General features: G+C 42.6%; 1 protein-coding gene across 1 annotated transcript in view; it reads right to left on the bottom strand.

Annotated features, from left to right (window-relative positions):
• Positions 1-22,383, bottom strand: part of LOC138968001 (uncharacterized) — a 29,987-nt gene extending 7,604 nt beyond the window's left edge. Inside the window, exons 1-4 of the mRNA XM_070340562.1 lie at positions 22,377-22,383; positions 21,075-21,205; positions 19,443-19,516; positions 2,407-2,512 (exon numbers count right to left, since the gene is read on the bottom strand). Coding sequence (XP_070196663.1) covers positions 2,407-2,512; positions 19,443-19,516; positions 21,075-21,205; positions 22,377-22,383 — 318 coding nt within the window. The remainder of the gene's footprint in view (positions 1-2,406; positions 2,513-19,442; positions 19,517-21,074; positions 21,206-22,376) is intronic.
• Positions 22,384-22,584: the final 201 nt, after the last annotated feature.

Genomic DNA, 22,584 nt, shown 5'->3' with positions numbered 1-22,584 from the left:
GACAGAGACAATGACAATGACAATTCTTTATTTTACGAGGGTAACAGAATAAGCATTGGTATACTTTTTTTGCATCTGTCCCTCGCCCTAAAGAGGGACTAAATCTACTATAATAACTACTACTACATACATAATAAGTGAAACAGTATAAGTTTATGTACATAAGCGCATAAAATGAAACATTGTAGTTTATAAATGTTCATGACAAGGTGCAAAGCAAAAATGTGCAAGTCAATTAGAGTCAGAATATTATGCAATAGCACATCAACTCTGCAAGACAATGGATATTATGCAGAACATAATAATTTCATGTTTATCGTATATTTCTGTAAAGATATTTATCCAGTGTGTTAGTGCATCATTAGGATCTGTATAACTATAAACATCAGAGAGAGAAGAATTACTTTAGTCTACAAGAAAGGCGTTCTCGTTAAATTTAGTAAAGGAGCGGTACTTTACTGTCTTGTGACCAACTTTGGGGATTTTTACACCCTTTCTTGACCACGTGAGACAAACAGGAAAATGATCACTACAGCCGCTACAAACTTATGCAACGTTAGGGGTGTTAGAAACATAGACATGATCTATCAAAGTGCTTGCAGATGCAGTAAACCTAGTAGGGGTGTTCACGACTTGTTTGAGATCATAAAGCTTGAACATATCTAACCATGGTTTATTTTGTTTTAATAAATCAATATTAAAATCTCCTAAGAGAATGGTTTCTTTTGATTCTAACAAAGCAGCATCTAACATATTTGAACATTTGTCCGTCCAGTTTACGCGTTCTGCTGGATTTCTATAGCAGAAACCAATAAGCATTGGAGGTGCCTTTTTACATTTAGTCAAGTTATGACTAAATGTTTTAACATCGAGGGAGGAATCGAAACGAGGGTCGTGGTGTATGTGCGTGTGTGTGTGCGTGCGTGTGTGCGTGTGTGTGTGTGTGTAGAGCGATTCAGACTAAACTACTGGACCGATCTTTATGAAATTTGACATGAGAGTTCCTGGGTATGAAATCCCCGAACGTTTTTTTTCATTTTTTTGATAAATGTCTTTGATGACGTCATATCCGGCTTTTCGTGAAAGTTGAGGCGGCACTGTCACGCCCTCATTTTTCAACCAAATTGGTTGAAATTTTGGTCAAGTAATCTTCGACGAAGCCCGGGGTTCGGTATTGCATTTCAGCTTGGTGGCTTAAAAATTAATTAATGACTTTGGTCATTAAAAATCTGAAAATTGTAAAAAAAAAATAAAAATTTATAAAACGATCCAAATTTACGTTTATCTTATTCTCCATCATTTGCTGATTCCAAAAACATATAAATATGTTATATTCGGATTAAAAACAAGCTCTGAAAATTAAATATATAAAAATTATTATCAAAATTAAATTGTCCAAATCAATTTAAAAACACTTTCATCTTATTCCTTGTCGGTTCCTGATTCCAAAAACATATAGATATGATATGTTTGGATTAAAAACACGCTCAGAAAGTTAAAACAAAGAGAGGTACAGAAAAGCGTGCTATCCTTCTTAGCGCAACTACTACCCCGCTCTTCTTGTCAATTTCACTGCCTTTGCCATGAGCGGTGGACTGACGATGCTACGAGTATACGGTCTTGCTGAAAAATTACATTGCGTTCACTTTCATTCTGTGAGTTCCACAGCTACTTGACTAAATATTGTATTTTCGCCTTACGCGACTTGTTTAATTTGACCTCGATCCAGACGGATTCCACAAACTGTTCTAAATGTGTTAAACGTGTGCAAGTCAATGATTCACTTATATACACAAGCAGGGAGAGAGAGAGAGAGAGAGAGAGAGAGAGAGAGAGAGAGAGAGAGAGAGAGAGAGAGAGAGAGAGAGAGACAGACAGACAGACAGACAGACAGACAGACAGACAGACAGACAGACATAGACAGAGAGAGACAGAGACAGAGAGCGAAGGCGAATTTTTATTGCATCAAACACAATGTGTATGTACAAGGGGGAGAAAATAGTTTGCATGTGAACAAAGTGGACTTGACCGTCCGGAAGCAAGGCAACTTAAAATCAACACATAGAACAAGAAGTAAAAACAGAAAAAAATACAGTAAGCTGGAGACAAGGATTTTGGGTTGTACGATCACACCGGTCTATTTCACAATTGATTTTCTCTTTGTCTAAACGCGTAGAACACATAATTTGACAATGCAATCATTCGTAATTTGTTGTCGGTCTGTAAAATGCACAACGATGAGTTGGAGAACTGGTCAAGGTCAAAACAAGCACCAATGTACTTTTGACGAATTGCATTATAAGCTGGGCATTTAAACAGGAAATGGTTTTCATTTACTTCAGTTGTGTTACAAAATGTACAATTTCTGGATTTAACGCACTCGGGATTATAGCGCAGTTTATTTACCTTCAATTGTGTAATGCCCAGTCTGAACTTTGTGTACATTTTGCGTATGTACTGGTTTTCAATGACACCCAGATACTTTTCTTTTTCAAGTTCTCCTTTAAACATCCTGTATACATCAAATCTCACACTTGTATCAAGTTTACAGTGCCAGGTTTGCTCAAAGCAGTCTTGAAGACGTTGCTGTAATGATCTAATAAACACACATTCCCTACCTACAGACCCGTTCAACCACACATCTGCAAATCCGTTCACGCAAAGAAGACATTTAACTTGTGAGACCCAATTTCCCTTTCCCCTTTCAGCTGAGTTTTTTTAACATGATGTATGACATCTTTGATTATCTCGAGTCCGGCAGACAGTTCAGTCTCAACAAGTACTTTTCTCATCTGGCATTTGCTTTGATTGAAAGAGTGCATCTTCCAAGTTCTCCATAAACCATATGGTTTGGACTGTTTGACGAGATCCCGAGTAGTCTTTTACAGGCATACATGTGGACCTTTTCAATCTGTGAACAGTCAAAACATCCCCATAGTTCTGAGCCATAGAGCAAGATGGGAGCAATTTGCGCATCAAATAATTCAAAAAATATGTCCATGTCGTGGCATCCTATATTCCATAGGACTTTAAAAATTTCAATGACACCTTGTTTGGCTCTGGTGATTGCGTCATTGAAAGAGAGATTCAAACGGGCTTGGGTTGTGAATGTCAGACCGAGATACTTGTAAGAGCTAGCACTTGATACTTGCGCGTTTCCATAGAACCATTTCTCACTTTTGGCTAAATGACCACCGTTTCGAAAAACAGAGAGACAGAGAGAGACAGATACAGAGATAGTCGGAGAGTGAGAGGCAGGCAGACAAAGAAAGATAAAGAGACAGACAAAAGCAGACCGAGAGGCAGACCGAGAGAGAAAGAGAGAGAGAGAGAGAGAGAGAGAGAGAGAGAGAGAGAGAGAGAGAGAGAGAGGCAGACAGACAGAAAGACAGACAGACAGAGACAGAGAGAGGCAGAGAAAGAGACAGAGACAGAGAGATAGAGAGAGGGGGGCGACATTAAGAGAGAGAAAGAGAGAGAGAGAGAGAGAGAGAGAGAGAGAGAGAGAGAGAGAGAGAGAGAGAGAGAGAGAGAGAGAGAGAGAGAGAACTCCATTTTGAATGCAAAACGAATTACTGGGGTCAACTATATAGCTCCTTCCATTTGCAAATAGCTTCCACCCTGCCACCCCAATGAAAGAGAGGTTCCTTCTCACGCTTTAATCCCTTGAGTCTACTTTTTGTTTTAATGTTTATATCCCCTTTTAACATGTTAAAAAACCACGCGTACGCTATTTAGTGCTGAGAGAGCACTTCGCTGAAAGCTGAAAGGTAATGTGCTATTTCTCTCTGCTCTTTCTTCAGATATTATTCATTTTCGTTTTCAGTTGTGCAAAAGTGCAATAAAATCCATCTTTACACCTTTTAAGTCTTCCATTACTCCAGCGTAGCCGTCTAGGACTTAATAAATAAGAACAGCTTGTAGTATGGCAAACTTATCAATTATTCAAGCAGCTATTACTGCAACATCTACACTTACAGAAGCTTTAAGAAATGAACATTCGTCCTATATTCAGTGGCAATTGAAATTTGCTTTAGCAATTTGTTGAGAACACACTTACCATACACATATTGACAAAAAGGTGACTCTTTTAAAAGTACATTTAACACAGGGTACGCTTCGAGCAAAAAGTAAATAAAATAAGATAAAATAGAATGGACTGCTGTTTTAAATTTCAAGACAGGAGAAAGTCCTCAGGGCAAAAGAGAAAAAACAACAACAAGCAAACAAGCCAACAGCATTTCAATGAGTGTTCATTCCAAAAGCACGCTTTCTCGGATCAAGATTGTGTGAAAGGCAATGTTTTTCGCGCGAACAACCATGTTTGTGAGTTCTGTGTCCCCTTTTTCGGGTGTTGGGAGCTGGGGAGTTAAATTGTTTCCTGCTACTGTTTGGGATGCTTGTAATGCGATTAGTCTTCCTCCCAGGTCTGTTGCAAGGGAAATATCTCTTCCTTGTCACGCCCCACCATCATTACCGCACTGAGAACAACCTCGGTGAAGACAGGGAGGGGGAAGGATGGCTGAAAGGTGTTGGAATTGAGAGAGAGAGAGAGAGAGAGAGAGAGAGAGAGAGAGAGAGAGAGAGAGAGAGAGAGAGAGAGAGAGAGAGAGAGAGAGAGAGAGAGAGAGAGAGAGAGAGAGAGAGAGAGAGAGAGAGAGAGAGAGAGAGAGAGAGAGAGAGAGAGAGAGAGAGAGAGAGAGAGAGAGAGAGAGAGAGAGAGAGAGAGAGAGAGGGAGAGAGAGAGAGAGAGAGAGAGAGAGAGAGAGAGAGAGAGAGAGAGGGAGAGAGAGAGAGAGAGAGAGAGAGAGAGAGAGAGGGAGAGAGAGAGAGAGAGAGAGAGAGAGAGAGGGAGAGAGAGAGAGAGAGAGAGAGAGAGAGAGAGAGAGAGAGGGAGAGAGAGAGAGAGAGAGAGAGAGAGAGAGAGAGAGAGAGAGAGAGAGAGAGAGAGAGAGAGCGAGCACAATCTGTCCAAAACAAAAGCACACCAGCACTATCCACTCCCCGCCCCCCCGCCCTCCCCAACCTACCTACATCATTGAAAACAAATATCAAACAATCACAACAACAAAACACAAAGGCAATCAAATTAAGCGACACTGCGTGTCTGACTCAGACGCAGCAAAATATGTTAAAACACGATAAAAAAAATTAACAACCAAGACAAGATCACCACACACACACAAAAATCCACAGGATCAAATAAATAACAGCGATTTCAGCTCTATATGGTGCCGCATTTTCATAATGGCGCCCAAGAAGCCTCTGTGCCTCCCTGACGTTGGGCTGATGCCGTGCTTTGATTTACTTCCCCCTGATCTCGTAGATTCTCGCCCCGCTCATTCATCATGCACACTTGCCCGGATTACCGGCAAATGAAAATGGCGGCACAAGACTCTCGGACCAGGCTTCCTATTGCGGGGACAGTTTAATCAGAAATGGGATCTGCTGGAAAAGGATGGTGAAGATTATGGGTTGCTCGCGGATTTTTGTCATGCAGATGACTTTCTTTCTTGTCTTCTCTTTTTTCTTTTCTTTCTTTGTTGAAATTGTCGGCGGCGTGATCAAATGCATGCATGTGGCTCGGACGCCTGAATGCATGGACATCAGTACAATGAAGAGCAGGCCGGTTGCAGACGTAGATCAGTGCCAGAAACATGTGTTGTGAGTCAGTCCTATTAAATGATGGCAGAATTCCATTTTAGCATCAGCCTTTTGCATGTTGATTGAAATCGATCTGAAATATTAAGCACGTTTTTTAACGCTAGCTAGTGTCTTAGGCTGTCTCTGTACTCAAAGGACATCTTGTGCTCATATGATTGGAGCCACTGCAAAACAGATCTATGAGACCAAACCTGTGACTGCCAAGACAAAAGGCTTTAGTTTTTTTGAGAATAAAAGAGCAAAAACAGCAATAAGTTTTATAGAGAAGAAAAAAAAGTGAAATGCAGAACTAGTTCACAACATGCCTATTCAAGAATGTAGAGTAGTAGTTTGGTCTAATTTGTTACCCTGCACAAAACATGAGACACCTTCCTCAGAGTGTGAGACTTTGGTTTTGGTGGAGTTGAAATGTTATTGGTGAGAATCGAGAAGCCAGTGGTCTTACACCGTTGTGCATGAATGCGGGTGCGTTCAGGACAGGCCCAAATAACTATTCATTGGACACTGACAATATAGCCTTGGACCTACTGATCTAAAACCGCCAATGACCTTGGAACTGCGCGTGGCGGAGAGGGGAAGAGGATAGCGGTGGGGCTGGGGTGAAGGGCAAAGGAGAATAACGGGGGAGGTGGAAAACCGAAGTAGAAGGATGAGTGTTGTCAGACTCTCCAAAAACCAGACGGCGAAGACAGCAGCCAACGACGCGGCCCAATGTAGCGGCGTGGAGTCTTGGGAAATACAAGTCAGCCCAGCTACTGATGTTACGAGGCCCTTGTGACTCTCGCTACTTTTTCACTGTTCTAGTACTACTTTGGCAACAATACGCCCTCGACCCAGTCCTGGACACTGGTAGTATAGAGGTCGGCGTGTAGGTATCGCGTCATGGAGTTCTTTGGTATTGGGGAATGAAGGTAGGGGAGGCGTTTCTTATGAGTATTACATTGAGTGAGCCCTACTGGAATATTGGTGGTTCGTTTCAATTCCAACGTGTCAATTAGCAAAAGGCACTGGTTGATGAATATATTCAAAATAAACCAAAAGAGCTGGAAGAGAGAGAGAGAGAGAGAGAGAGAGAGAGAGAGAGAGAGAGAGAGAGAGAGAGAGAGAGAGACAGAGAGACAGAGAGAGACAGAGAGAGAGACAGAGAGAGAAAATAGAGAGAGAGAAAGAGAGAGAGAGATACAGAGACAGAGTGACAGACAGAGAGACAGAGACAGAGTGACAGACAGAGACAGAGTGACAGACAGAGAGAGACAGAGACAGACAGACGGATAGAGATCGAGATAGACAGACGAACAAAGAAATACTCGCTGCACTTGTACTAAAACTACTACTGCTTCCAACAACATTCTACCCCAAACATCGATTTTTCTTCAAGCAGCAACAGAAATCCGCCACATGGACCAGGGAAAGCGGCTGCAGGAAGACACTGCTTTAGGCCGGAAGTAGAACACGCGCGCGCCGGTAGAACAATTGAGCTAATGCGCGCTGCCTTGACATGGCCCCTAACTCTTCCCTCTCTTTCAAAGCCGACACAGAAAGCAGGGGCGGTAATTAGCAACGGGGAGGTAACCCCAGGGAGTAAAAGAAAAACTTTTTTTGGTTGCTTGTTTCTATTTTTTGGTTTTCATGCTTTTCCAACGCTTGCTCGTGCAACGTTATCATGCCAGGGAATCATTGACTCCAGGATTGTTTTCCCTTTGCAAAAACAACAAATCAAAGCCACAGACATTTTTATTCCCCTACAACCCGCCCCCTTTTTTTCTCTGCCTGTGTGTGCATGTGTGTGTGTGTGTGTGTGTGTGTGTGTGTGTGTGTGTGTGTGTGTAATAGTAAGTGTGTGTGTGTGTGTGTGTGTGTGTGTGTGTGTAATAGTAAGTGTGTGTGTGTGTGTGTGTGTCTGTTGTTTGCTTGTCGACAGTGCCAGATGTTGTTACGTTGGGATCAACTTCTTTGGTTTCGTGAACGACACGACATTCATTATTCTGGAGCAAGCCCACCGAATGTTCGGCTGCATGAAGGGGGTATCAAATCTAAGACACAGGACGTGTGGGATCGTGCACTTCTTGTTCTGGTCCTGAAGATCCCCTGCTCAATTTTCAATTAATAACGCTGAGAACAGATATCACTTTCTCTGTGTCATCCGACCGGCGCGCAACATTTTTGGCCGGCCATGATCAAAGCGTGGGTCGTCAGTTACACGACACAGAGTCAAGGTTTGGCACGACCCCCATCGGTCGCACGCTTCATATAGAGATGATTAGCAATCGCTCTATGTGACTTTGTGATAATAAGGCGCCTGACCAGGCTACCCACATAACCTAAATTGGTCCCCTGCCGGATGAAAAATGAGGGTTCAGAAATGGGAAGAAGCGTACAGGCCAATGCCGCCATCACAGAAACCAAACAAGGGCAAGGCCGCCGAGACACAGTCTCGCATCAACGAGAACACGTAGCGCCGACACGAGAACAAACACACGGGCAAGCGGCGGCTTGTATCATTACGCTGAGCGCGTGATGAGGCTCGCCTTTTGTATCCTTCCGAGATTTTCTGTTCGCGCTGGCTCCGCCACCGCGCTTGAGTCTTGGCCAAACATGTACGGGGACAAAAAACAGCGGAGTTTAATGAAAGGCATGTTTGTTTTGTCACCTTCAGGGACTTCCAGCGACCTGCCACACGTGTTCGTCCACTCAAAGAAGGAAACCTTAAACCTGACTAGGACATTGTCCCGCTCTCATTTGGCCCTTGACACAAGCCACAATTTCGATTTTAGTCGCCAATACCAGCTCCCAATAATACCTGACGCTGACATTTAGAGCCTTTTTCAGGATCTGTTTTGAGGCCAAACCTCAAGAAACAATACGCTCATCAAGTCCGTTCAGGTCTTCCTCCAATTCCGATGGTTTCACTTGCCACACGCAATTCTCGACTACACGCGCAGTTGAGACCAAAGTAAAGAGCAAACGGCAGTGCTAAATGCCTCGATTAAACGGTAAATGCCTTCTCTGAAGCGCGTCTAGGGTTCATAAACTCAGTGCAAAACGGTACTAACTGTCGTCTAAGCCAGGGGATGAAAGCAGAGTAGTTGGCCGTTGGTGTCGAAGGACGAAAGTATCTATGTCAAGCGTCTGGGGACGGGCACGACCAGAGCGGATGGCTTTTATGGCTGGATCTAAATTAAAGTTACTGGCTTTGCCTTTGTGTGTGTGTGTGTGTGTGTGTGTGTGTGTGTGTGTGTGTGTGTGTGTGTGTGTGTGTGTGTGAGTGAGTGTATAAAAGAGTGTGTGTTTGTGTGTGCGTGAGTGAGTGTGTATGTGTGTGTGTGTGTGTGTGTGCGAGGGAGCGAGCGTGCGTGCATGTGTGTGTGTGTGTGTGTGTGTGTGTGTGTGTTTGTGTGTGTGTCAGTTTGGTGTTGGGGAAAGAGAGTAAGTGTTTTCTGTATTATTTTTGCAATACTAAACTGATTTGAGGACAGCAGAAAAAACCCACGAATCTATAGATTTATGTCCTGGAACTCCTGGACACGCTCACATACTAATTTGGCCGCATAGGACTCGGTCACAAATAAAACAAAAAAGAACATGAGCAAAATGCCCCCCCCCCCCCCCTATCTAATTTGCTCAAGTAAAACTTTCAAGCCTTCGTTATCTCATAATTGTTTTTCCCGTCCATTTCAAACCTAAGTCGACGTACTAATGCATGTTCATTTTTGTCAATGATAAAATACTTAATTATACAAAGAATACAACAAAATGAGTTATTGGATAATTCATACTATTAGTATGATACCAAACCTTACTTTTCTTGATTTGTTTAATTCTTGTAAGCCCAACACAGACATTAAAGCCATGATTTATAACTTAAACTGAACGACACGGTAGCTAACGCTTCGCTTATCTCGTTGACAGGCGGCAAAGTCGTAAAGGTGAGTAACAATAATAGCAAACATAATAAAAGTCATGACTTATCACCCTCACTAATACCTTCCGCCACCTTCTATGCCATCTTATCTTCGTAGTACACCCACTTATCTTCACGATACTTGAACTAATCTCTCTAATAGCCTGGCCTTATTTCCCCAGTAAGCCGTCTTATCTTGAAATTCGTTGACTTATCTCTTCAATGTGCGTAAGAATGTGTGTACCAGAATGTCACCCAAATGACAAAAGGTTGCCGCAGAACAATCAACCCTATCAGAAGCATCCCCACAACCGGAGCGACAAGCACGGGTAGTGCCCCTTGCGTATCTGAGTTCAGTCGGAGGTGTTATCGAATTACTAGAAAGGTAAACCTCGTAAACTATTCGTAACACTCTCATGGATAACGACACCCACCCTCGCGTTCGACGCCATGACGCAGACCTGTTTCCTGTGGTCGGTTTTTGGATATTGTACACTTCTTTGGGACTCATGACGTCATGTTCTCACATCGACAGAGGAAACTCGTGGGCGTGAAAAACAATCACTGAATACCTGTTGACCTGCTAAGGATGGGTTATATATAGGTCATTTTATATGTCGTGTGAGCAATATTAATTGCTTGAAAATAGGAAATCAATCGCCAGGTCTTCTTCTTCTTCTTCTTCTTCTGCTTTCGTGGGCTGAAACTCCCACGTACACTCGTGTTTTTTGCACGAGTGGAATTTTACGTGTATGACCGTTTTTTACCCCGCCATTTAGGCAGCCATACGCCGTTTTCGGAGGAAGTCGCCAGGTCAAATGTGGGTACTGAACTAATCTTCTTTTCACTATGCGTGTAGGCACGGCAAATTGTAGTTCACTAAACTATTTCGGTACTTATGCACCGACATGTGGCGGAAGTGCGTGGGTGTTAACGCTGATTAACATACATCCATGACACTATGAACGTGTCTGGTTGTGTTTTATATTGAACGTGGATTTTGGAGAAATTGCGATACAAGAAAGACTAAGCTAATCAAAAGTTCTGTTGTGGAAGCTGGCTTGCACGCCTTCAGTTTTGTACTTGGTCGACACTCGCATTGAATCGATAGAACTAAACTGACAAAAACCTTCCAGTATGTTGCAAAGTATGAGTTAATTCCGTGCTCATGTGCTTGGTCATTTAATGTTTGGTTTTGGTTTTATGGTAAGGATAACGACCCTCCTTCCCTCCCCTCTCCCACCCTCCTTCCCTCCATTATTCACACCCTGCAGGCAGCACCCATTAAAACATAATCGATGAAAAAGTCCGACGTTCCAATACACGGTTGACGCCGCCACACAAGAACACAGGTATGGACCGCTCGCTCAATTGTGCTCGTCAACGCACATCCACCGTTCTTCGGGTACACTATCGAACACCCCACCCGACCACCCGGAATAGCTGGTTTCCCGGCGTGACAGAGGACGGTGGCGCTGATGCTTATACTCCGAAGTCTGGTATGGAGCAATGGCTGTGAATTGCTTTGCACGGAGCGATCCCATTCTGTGGCGCTACAGAAAAAAGGCTTCAGCAGAAAAAAAGCTGTGTCTACTTGTCTTGTTAAAGAAAATCGTTAAAATGCTTCATTGAAGGTTGAAAACAAATCTAGAAGGGAGGGAAGGGGGAGAGAGGGGGAGGGAGGGGTAAAAGAGGAGAGGAGGGGAAGCGAGCGCACAGAAGAAAAGCGAAGTAAAACGCACATGATGTGTGTGAAACAGTAGGAACTAAAAGACAGAAAAAGACAGAGATAGAGAGGGGGGGGGGGGGGGGAAGAGGAAGGGGGAAGGGAGTGATGGAGGGACAAATAATTGATCGAACAGTAGTAGTACATTCATTCTTCTAAATGGAATGCAATAACAAAACTAAGAGAACACTTAACAATATAATGAAGTGACCTTACAATCTATGCTTATAATCTTTTCAAGTATTTTGTGTTAATAACTAAAAATTAAAAGAAAAGGAACAAGCGCGCGCGTGCGTGTGATAGGGAGAGAGAGAGAGAGAGAGAGAGAGAGAGAGAGAGAGAGAGAGAGAGAGAGAGAGAGAGAGAGAGAGAGAGAGAGAGAGAGAGAGAGAGAGAGAGAGAGAGAGAGAGAGAGAGAGAGATAGAGAGGGAGAGAGAAACAGAGACAGAGACAGAGAGACAGACAAAGAGACAGAGACAGAGACAGAGAGACAGAGAGCTCTTATTATCCGTCTTTAACGCAGAAGCGCAATTCCAAAAATGTAACAAGAGGGGAAAAAATGTAATGGGCCTTATGATTGCGACAATTGTCGTCAAGCGTTCTTCATCCGCTTCAAGCATCGCAGAGAACCTCGGAAGTGTTATTTTGTGAGACCGCTCAGGAGCAAGCCGGCCTCGGGTTTGCTCGGGAAAACGTGTTGCCTTCGACAACACAAATTGCTTTGAAGAACGACAAACGCTGACATGTGGGCGAGAGAAAAACAGACGAAAACAAGACGTTTTCAACGATTTTTTATTTGTCCTTCTCCCAAGATTTGCACATATTTTTAAACCGCAACTTCAAGGTTTTTCCTCAAACATTTGTCCTGGCCATGTCTGCAAATAATGTGTGGATGCGGATGAATGAGGTTGTCTTATGCCAGTTTGCTGCAAAGTGCACGAACAATACAGCTGGTTCAAGAAACAATACTCCAAGAACCCAAGAGACAACGTTAGCAAATTGAAACATCGACTGAATTTTTTTCGTAAAGGCACATAAGTGCCTTGAGACAGAAGGAGAGACCACAAACAAGGAAACGTGGAAGTCCTCTCTTTGAACCGGACGCGGTAAATGCCAGATACCTTGGACTTCAAAATACAGCAGTTTTGAAGCATCTTTGAACAGCTGGAACGAGTGTCTTCTGGGAAGGTTTGTGAGGTAACCAAATATAACAAGTAACTTTATGGAAAAGGCAGCTAAACGGAAAATAACGAAATACAAATAATTGGTGTTACCCAATTAGGAAGGACATTTTCAATCCGAATTAACCGTATGTAAATGAATTCCAGGACTTTTTGATATTTCATTTCGTTTGAGATTTTAACGCATGCGAGGTGAAATTATAATCCATGAAGTAATTATGGATGCGAAATTACGTACTAGCTAGGGTCTATAGATAACTGTAGCGTCAATAATAAAGAAGGTTAGTAGGTTTAGCACTGGAGGTTGTATTTCTATCTTCTGAAATTGCCGGAAACGCTTTTAGCCTTAACATTTCTTTCCAATTTTCTCCAGAATCACCATTACTAAAAAAAGAAGGAACACATATTTTCATGACACTTTTGCAACGAAAAAGGAGAAACCAATACAATATCTTTGAAATACTTTACAATTCTTGTACTTTGCCTGTTACCCAAACGTAGTAAAACTCTTAATAGACTTGTAGTCGGTATATACCCATTCGCGTTAACATTGACTGAAACTGTCTTTTAAAAGGGTGATCAAAATAATCCCACTGATGACGCAGGCATGATGATCAATATTAGCATCCACGCGCAACCATGGCATGTTCATACACATCAATGAAAAACAAATTATGACGTCTATCCTTCCACGTTAGAAGTGAAAAACTAATTGGGTAAACTTGTGTTTTTTTCTTCTGCTGGTATTCATCAATGAGTCGTTGATAAAGTATGGTTGCACTTTCTGTCTGTTGCACTTTCTGTCTATATAAACGCCCCCCCCCCCCCCCCCCTACACCCACCCACCCTACCATCGCCCCATCACTCGGATCCTCCTTTATTTCTCTTTCTCATCTTTCACTTTCCTCTATTTCTTTTCTCACTTCTGTCTATGTCTGTCTGTCTGTCTGCCTATCTGTCTATCTGTCCGTTTGCTTGTCTCTTGATCTCTGAGCGAGAGAGAGAGAGAGAGAGAGAGAGAGAGAGAGAGAGAGAGAGAGACAGACAGACAGACAGATAGACAGACACAGACAGAGACACAGACACAGACAGAGACACAGACAGACAGAGAGAGAGAGAGAGAGAGAGAGAGAGAGAGAGAGAGAGAGAGAGAGAGAGAGAGAGAGAGAGAGAGAGAGAGAGAGAGAGAGAGAGAGAGGATTGTACAGTAGTATTACCTTTATGCTTTAAAATTTCAAGCAATAATAAATAATCTTCGACGATCAGCACTAAGTACAGTGCTAGCTTGTCTTCCAGATTGACAAGCAAAACCGTCTGCAATGACACCGTGCACATCTACCTCCTGTTACTGCCCATTGATTTAACATCGGTTAACAACAACAGCATTAGCTGCAAGCCGTGATTCTTGCTTTTCGTTTGTTATGTGAAATTAGCAGCGGCTGCAATTAAATGTACAAATATGTAACATGAACGGATCGATGCAAACTAAAACCTGAATACTTCAACCGAGAGCTCCATTGCTAAATACCAGCACAGTTGGCCTAGTGGTAAGGCGTCCGCCCCGTGATCGGGAGGTCGTGGGTTTGAACCCCGGCCGGGTCATACCTAAGACTTTAAAATTGGCAATCTAGTGGCTGCTCCGCCTGGCGTCTGGCATTATGGGGTTAGTGCTAGAACTGGTTGGTCCGGTGTCAGAATAATGTGACTGGGCGAGACATGAACCCTGTGCTGCGACTTCTGTCTTGTGTGTGGCACACGTTAAATGTCAAAGCAGCACCGCCCTGATATGACCCTTCGTGGTCGGCTGGGCGTTAAGCAAACAAACAAACAAACAAAAATTCATTGCTAAATTGATGACTAATTGGGGATTTAACGTCCCGTTAGCTATGTATATTATTTCTAACTGTCATTCTGGGCAAATCGTTGCGTGAAAGTTGAGACACGGCAGTAAGTGTGCTTGCATTCCAAGTAAAACATGGAATTGCCTTTCCCCCTACTAGTATACCCTATTCTGAATGCACGACTTCGTACAGAAGTATGAATCCAAAACTTGCAAAGAACTCAAAAAAAGTATCAGTTCTCCTTGAGAACTGTCATTATAACTGCTTTTATTTACTCTCTCGGTAAATTGCAGAACTTCATACAATAGTTTTGCATTGAGGAAAATGTCATAAGATTCTCTTCCAAGCTTCAACTCTTCCCCGTTGAGATGTCGTGATTGCAGTTAACATTGATTATCAAAATACAACTGAATCTCCACGGTGCTACGTACGCTTCACGTGAGAAATCAACGTGCATAGATGTTTACCTCATTCTTTCAATATCCCGTATACTATGGCAAACCTCAACACCAACCCCGCTTCGGCGAAACAAGATGTCAACACTACAGACACGCACGCTTCACAAAACCTCAGTAACGGAATCCATGCGAGAATAAAAGTCAATTATTTTGACGACGTCAATTCATACACTCTTTCACACATCAATTAAAAGAGAAAAATAAACACGCAAGAAGAAAGAGAAAAACATGCAGAAAGACAGGAAGGAAACAGTCCAAGAACAGAGAAAGTTCCCCGAACACCCTCACAAGGTCCCTCACACCTATCAATACTAGGCTTTCAGACGCAACACAATAGCAAAAGGTAAGACTTGGATGGATCGACAGGAAAAACTGGCAGGTCTCGTGCCAGCAATTACTCTAATGACCATGTTGCTCCGTTGCATTCAAAGACCGGGCTACACCCCCCGGAGGCAGCGCAAACACAGGGGGGAGAGTGAACCGGTGCAAGTTTCTATTCATCCCCTGCTTTCTTCACAACAGTTCCACACAGGTGAGGCCGTCGCGCTCACAAACGGGGCTTCGATCCGGCGATCGGAAGATGCCGTGACGCTTGAGGTTGTGCACACCGTGTTTTTGTGCTGGAGGTATCGCCCAGCCTGGCCTGGTAGTTTTCATAGATCTGGGCTGACGTGCACGAAGCGAAAGTGGCTACCAACCAAACGGGTGAGAACAAACCGCGGGGCTTGATTGGTTGAAATCACAACAAACATCCATTTCAACCAATGTAACACCGCGGCTGGCTCTCATCCGGTTGGTAACTTTCTCGTGCCCCTCAGGCCTGGTCGTTCGCGCTATGCGAGAGTCAAGACCTGCTATGTATCGGTTCGGGTGTTACTTCAGATTCGGCGTACAACACGCTTTGAGAGCAAAAAGTAGGACTTGCTGTAAGATCAAAAGAACCAGCCGTGTTCGATATATAGGGCCTAATACATGAACAGCAGAACCTCCTGTTTATTTATTGACCGTACATTTACGTCATGAGAGTAAAAAGCGTGATTTTTGAAGGATCCCTGTGTCCTTCCCCTAGCAACGCCAGATTGCTGGAACTATTACTGTGAGGCCCTGTCTATTTTTGTAGATCCGGTACTAACAAGAAATTTCTCCGAGGTAGAAAAAACACCCCCGTCAAAGGGAAATAACCTTCTCAGTTGGTGGCAGTGACTGAGTGAGAATGGTTATTTCCCTTTGACCATCAAGATGTCCCTCTATAAGTCCTTGTATAATTTTAATCCACCAATAACTCCCTAACCGTGTGTTTGACTGGTCCCAATTTTTGTAAGGACCGTCTCAGGAATGTATAGAACCTGTTCACCAAGTTTGGTGACGATCGGTCCGTTCATTCTTGAGATCTATATGCGAACACAAACACACAAACACACAAACAAACAAACAAACAAACAAACACATCGACCGAAACCTATACACACCCCTATACCAGGGGGGGGGGGGGGGTAAAAACGGTCATACACGTAAAACTCCACTCGGGCAAAAACATGAGTGAACATGGGAGTCTCAGCCCATGAACGAAGAAGAAGAAGAAGAAGAAGAAGAAGAAGAAGAACGTCAGGAGAGTAAAACTAGGTTATCTGCTTGTTTCCAAGGATGAATCAGTGACTCCGTGAGCCTAAAACAAACATGGTTACCTTGTTTGAAAACGTTTGCTGTTCACACTAAGACATGAAAGGCTTTGGTACGTCCCCGCCCTTTATATTATCTTTCAAGCTTCCATTTCTATCAAGCTTTCAAATTAATTCTCTTCAAATAAGTGCGTGGTCGTGTTTCTTTGGTCTTTGTTAAATTGTAAAGGATCTTTTGATAATTATAAGGACCTTTTGATAATTATAAGCGTACGCTTGAGTACACGTCCAAACGTAATGCATTTCATGATGTTTCTGTACAATTGAATACAAGTTCTGTTTGAACCAAAGGCTTTGGACTGACTGTAACATTGTGTCGTCTGTTAGAAAAGGAGAAAAAGGTTTTTTAAAAAGAAAAGAAAGAGAAAAAGTTTTAAAAAAAAGAAGAAAAAAAAAAGAAGAAGAAACGGCTGGTGCGCTGCTTTCAGAAGAGATGGAGAAACCATGATTGCCAGTTGAAAGATCTGCTATCCCCGCTGTCAAAGCAAAGCATTTAGTCGTAACATTTTGTTTGTCTCTGGGTGATCTGGCAATCACGATGAAAGGGTTAAACCTTAAATTGGCCTAATGGCACTAAAGACATCACGGTCGCTCTGAAAACAAAATGACGATTGACGCACGCGTGTGAGAGGCACGCGTCCTCTGTGAGATTCGAAGAGATTGCCTCGAGGCCAAAAAAATGCATACAAACTGTCAATGCGATGCCATTTCTTGCAAAGTCATCTCTGAGGGGAGTATGTTTAATGGTCCTTTTGGGATTCAAACTCCCTTTCTGGCTTTTCAAGCACACAAAAAGCAGCACCTCCTACCAAACACACATACACACACATACACACACACACACACACATACACACACACACACAAAGCAGCACCTCCCCCCAAACACACACACACACACAATTTAAAAAAAATCCATTCATTATGCCTAAATAGTTAGGCAACGTCCGTAAAATGGTCAACGTGAACATGTCCAATAATCGTGTTTATTAAAAGTTCAGACTTCTTGAGTTTTCACCTTTTTTTGACAGTCTCTGAAGGAATTTACACAATTAGGCATACTTATAATTGTCTAGTTGTGTGCACTTATAGTACTGTCCAGGTGAACTGTCCTCCTGATCAACACCTGAAGCTAGCGACTATAAACAACGCAACAACATTGTAGACTATTTTTAACCAGCTCTTTTTTATTGTCGATTTTTTTTCCTTTTTTTTTAAACCCCAACGTCTGCATGCAGCAAGCTGGTCGCGGACATTTACAGTTCATACCTATCCCCTCGCTCTGACCAAGAACAGAAATAAAGTTAACATCAAAATATTATTTCCAATACCTGGATCCTACTTTTATGCTCAAGTTCCCAAGGGTTGAAATATGGGTGATCAATAGTTTAGCCCGGACATAGCCCTAGGCCACAAAAGGCTAATAATGGACGAACCAACACAGAACAGAGTGCAAATACATCTGCACACACAGCTCGCGCAAGATGAGTGGGTAGATCTCTTTTTAACATTTCGTGGTCTTTTGTTCTTCGCATTTCCCCCAACAGCGTAGAATCTTAAAGATCGCTGTTTAAAATATAGAGCGTACTTTTTTTTTACTCCGCCGTGAGTACCCGGATGAACCGTGATCGGGTTGCGACTGCGCATGCTCTCGCCTAGATGTCCCGCACACAAGGTTTATTTGCATTGGAGGACAACATAACAGAACGACGAGAAGTAAGAACAGGCTGATGAAGAACATGATAAGTTATATTTTCAAAATCGATTCGTGACTTTAAAACGTTTTTAATCCATTTTGACGTCTCGAATTTCATACATCCAACACTGTGTTTATGGAGTATTTTTCTAGATCAGAAATAGACCAATACAAAGGATATTCACAGACGGCTATTTTGATTTGTCTTCAGGATTGTGTAACGTAACTAATGATCTGAAACACTGAAAAGGGAAACATGCTCAATATACCTCGATTATGACACGTTTGGCGTAAATTGACCCTATACAGTAATGGTACTTGCTTCAGGTGGTAATTGTAGAATTTGAGTGGGTGGATAAAAACAGAATGTGTGTGTGGGTGTTGGGTGGGGGGGGGGGGGGAGGGGAATGAGAGAGAGAGATTACATACTTCATTATTATACCTCTTTTGCATGTTAGTTATATAAATATACAAAGCCAAACCAAAGGGAGAAAAAGAAAATAAATTAATCCAGAAAGAGAGACAAAGAAAATAAATGAAGACAGAACGAGAGAAATGGAGGAAGAAGGGAAGAATAAAAATGGCATAACTATCAAACAAACAAATACATCTACCCTCGTGCAACAGCAACCATCATGCAAAAGCAAAAAAATGTGATTCTTTGTATTTTATGCAAGAATGTATTATGTGCTCTTTGATGAGTATTTTTCTTTTCATTTGAGACAAATTGTATTAGTTGTATATATCGTGTTGTGTTTTTGATTGAACTTGTATTTGAACTTGTAAAGCGCTTCGAGCTGTGGAGAAGCGCTATATAAATGTCCATTATTATTTTATTATTAAAAGCAAGTACGAACAGTGAAAACACACTCCTCTTGAAGAGGAATTGAATGAACATAAAAAAATAACAAAATAATGCGGCCTGCATACACCAAGCAAGTTTTTCCCCCTTATATTTCCTGGCAATCTATTACAGGAATAAAATCGGTTAAAAATCAGTTAAAAATATGCCATTCTGCAAATACTTCAAAAAAAACAAGAGAGGGAAAAAACAAAACAAATATACCGCTTACTAAGCAAGTTTCCCTCTTACACTTCTTCGCAATAATTTGCAGGGATAATATCCATTAAAAGAAACAACCAAAGTAGCAAATAATTATACAGTTCTGCATATGCCTCAAAAAAGAGTAAGAAAAAAGAAGTCGACATGAAACAGTACAGACAGGCCAGGCCATCAGGTGTCTCGGACAGGCTCGCAAAAAAATAAATTAAAGAAAGACGACAACAACGACAAACCTCCAGTCAACGACAGCGACCACCACCATCAACATCACCTCCATTATCACCACCACCACCACCACCACAATCAGCTATACACAGGGAGAAATCATAGCCTCAGGCAGTCAGAATTCCTGCTTCAGTCCAGCAACTCTTCTCCCTTCTCCGGAGACCCCAGTTGTAGCAAAACAACCGTGAGTGGTGGAGAAAAACAGAGCGGGATCTTTGAAGAGGTTGTTCTGCTTGGCACCGGACCTGGTGAAAATCCATAGCTGCGGACGTGTAACCTTTGGTCCGCTTGACAATGGCTTGCTCTCCCTTGCACCCGGCCACACCGCTCAGGTGTTTTGTGTGTGGATTGAGGACAGTGTGGCTGGTTGTTAGAAGGGAAAAATCGAGAGGCGGTTGAACGTCGTTCAGGTGTAACGATGTGGAGGAGGAGGTGGAGGAGGGGGAGGACGAGAATGAGGATGAGGAGAGGGCAGGGGGAGAGAGGAGGAGGAGGAGGAGAGGGCAGTGTGTGTGTGTGTGTGGGGGGGGGTAGAGAGTGAGGGAGAGGAGGAGGAGGGGAAGAGGAAGATGAGGAGGTAGTAGGGGAGGAGGAGGAGGAGGAGGACGGGGCAGGTGGAGGAAGAGAGTGTGGAGAGGATTGGAGGAGGAGGAGAGAGAGAAAGAGAGGGAGAGAGGGAGAGAGAGAGAGAGAGAGAGAGAGAGAGAGGGAGAGAGAGAGGGAGAGGGAGAGAGAGAGAATTGAATTGAATTGAATTGAACTTTATTTAACAAGGAGACAGAGACAGAGAGAGACAGAGACAGAGAGAGAGGGAGAGAGAGAGGGAGAGGGAGAGAGAGAGAGGGAGAGAGAGAGAGAAAGAGAGAGAGAGAAAGGGAAAGAGAGAGAGAGACAGACAGAGACAGAGAGAGACAGAGACAGAGAGAAGAGGCTGAGTCAGACACACAAAACAGAGAGTTCAAGAAATGAGGAGAGGCAAAGAAGAGAAAAATAGAGAGACAGCCAGGGATCGAGGGACACAGACGGGAGGAGAGCAATTTCGTTCTTGGTACAAATCGATCTCTTTCATGGTGCTGTTCAGATAGCCTTCACCAGGTAAACGGATAATTGTTTGTATTTCAAAAGGGTCGGTATTTTAATAAGTGTGTACGCACGTCCACCATCATACTTATTTCTTGCTGTATTTCCTTCAGGTTTTCTATGTTGGGTGTCAAAAGACGACATGGATTTTTTGGTCCTGTTGAGATGGACAGATAAGGATACATAGACTTAAGTCTTCCTCTTGTCTTGTTTTTTTTTTTCCCTGTTAGTTTTCTAACGTCGTTTTTCTCCCCAACTCTTCTAAGGCATTTCTTCTTCAACATTTTCATTTTTTCTTTCTCCGGTTCCTTTTGTCAACATTTTTGAGGTTGCGACCGCAATATATTTACTTTTCTTTCTCCCATTTTCTCCCACAAATTTCCAGGCACGACCTTTTGTTCTAGGACGGTTTCATTTTCCTGTCTGCCCTTTTTTTCCCCCTGACTTTGGATGTTTTTTTCTCGATGTATTTTCCCTGCCGTTTTCAATTGTCCTTGTTAAAGTGTTGTTGTTGATAGTCTTTGTCTCAGCTACTTGCATTCCTTTCCCCTCTTTTATACCTGGTTGTTGTTGTTGTTGCTGTTGTTATTGTTGTTGTTGTTGTTCTTGTTGTTCTTGTTGTTGTGTTCCTTCTTCCTCCTCCTCCTCTTCTTCTCCTCTTCCTCCTTCTCCTGTTTCTTCTTCTTCTCGTCTGTTGGAACATAGTGTTTTGGTAAACTGCGTCGAGTGAGTTCGTGGGCGTGTTGGTTCGTTTCCTTTATTACAGACTCTGCTGTTGCGCGGGGTTTCGATTAGTCGGCTGCGCCTGATTTATGTGTCTGAGGTTGCCAGTTGGTAGTTTTTCTCTTTTGTTTTACTTTTGTTTAAACTCTTCTTATTCGGCCTAGATGTCTTTCTTTGTTTCTTTCTTTCTCTGTTTCTTTCTTTATTTGTTTTATTTTCTCTTTCTTTCTTTTCTTCTTTCTCGATCGGTTAGACAAATTTGCATTTGCTTGACTTTAGGCAGATTCTTTAGACCATGTTCTCCGTTCTTACTGCTTCCCTTTGCCCTCCATAGCACCGTGTTTTTCTTCCTTTCTTTGTCTTCCTGTGTGTCTGTCTATCTGTCTGTGTTTCACTGTGTGGGTTTGGCAGTTTCTTAGTTGTTCTGAACTCGTTGTACTCCGTTGTGCCTCTCTTTCTTTACGCTTCATGTCTTCATTTTCATCTTTCTCTCGTTCGTGCCGCTTTCTCGACTTGTCAATCGATGTTTTCTCTTTTTTTTCTTTTTTTTCTTTTTCTTTCTTTCTTTCTTTCTTTCTTTCTTTCTTTCTTTCTTTCTTTCTTTCTTTCTTTCTTTCTTTCTTCTTTCTTTCTTTATCTTTCTCTCTTTTTTTCTCTTTTTTCTTTTTTCCTTTCTTTCTTTCTTTCTTGGAAGGATTTGTGGCAACCGATTCCATTTAGATAATTATTATATTTGTTTCTGTCAGTTCTTTGTCTTGCACCTCTTATGACGACTTATCTAGGCTGACGGTGCATGCTGCAAATGTTAATCAACTCGTTCTTTCCAACCAGATTTTCAAATACCTGATTTTTCTAGAGATTTAAACATTTGTAGAGACTCTGATGGTTTGTTCCAAATAAGGAAATAGGTTCCCTATTGGCAACCCCCCCCCCCTTCCTCTATCTCTTGCCTCTTTCTTAATCTTCCTTATCCATTCTCTTTCCCTTCTCTTCTTATGTCTCTCTCTCTCTCTTTCTCTCTTCCCGCTCTCTCTGTCTCTGTCTCTGTCCCTCTCTTTTTTTTCTCTCTCTCTCTTCCCCCTCTCTCTCCTTCCCTCTTTCTCTTCAATGTTACTTTGCTGCCCAAAACACCATATTACAGGCCATTTTCCCTTCAGATTTGCGAGTTTTGCAAAGAATGAGGCAGCGTCTGCAAAGCACAACCAATTGCCTTTAAAAGACAGCCTATTAGGGATCATTTTCAGGACGGCGTCTCGCAGAAAATTGCCTATTCAAACATCATTGGCAGTGAACCGTTAGACCATATGGAAAGAGAGAGAGAGAGAGAGAAAGGGGTGAAAAAGAGAG

The sequence above is a fragment of the Littorina saxatilis genome, linkage group LG6 (assembly GCF_037325665.1).
Source record: "Littorina saxatilis isolate snail1 linkage group LG6, US_GU_Lsax_2.0, whole genome shotgun sequence".
In the NCBI taxonomy this organism is placed as follows: domain Eukaryota; kingdom Metazoa; phylum Mollusca; class Gastropoda; order Littorinimorpha; family Littorinidae; genus Littorina; species Littorina saxatilis.
Note: the sequence above shows the minus strand (reverse complement) of the source record. Positions and strands in the feature narration are given on the sequence as shown.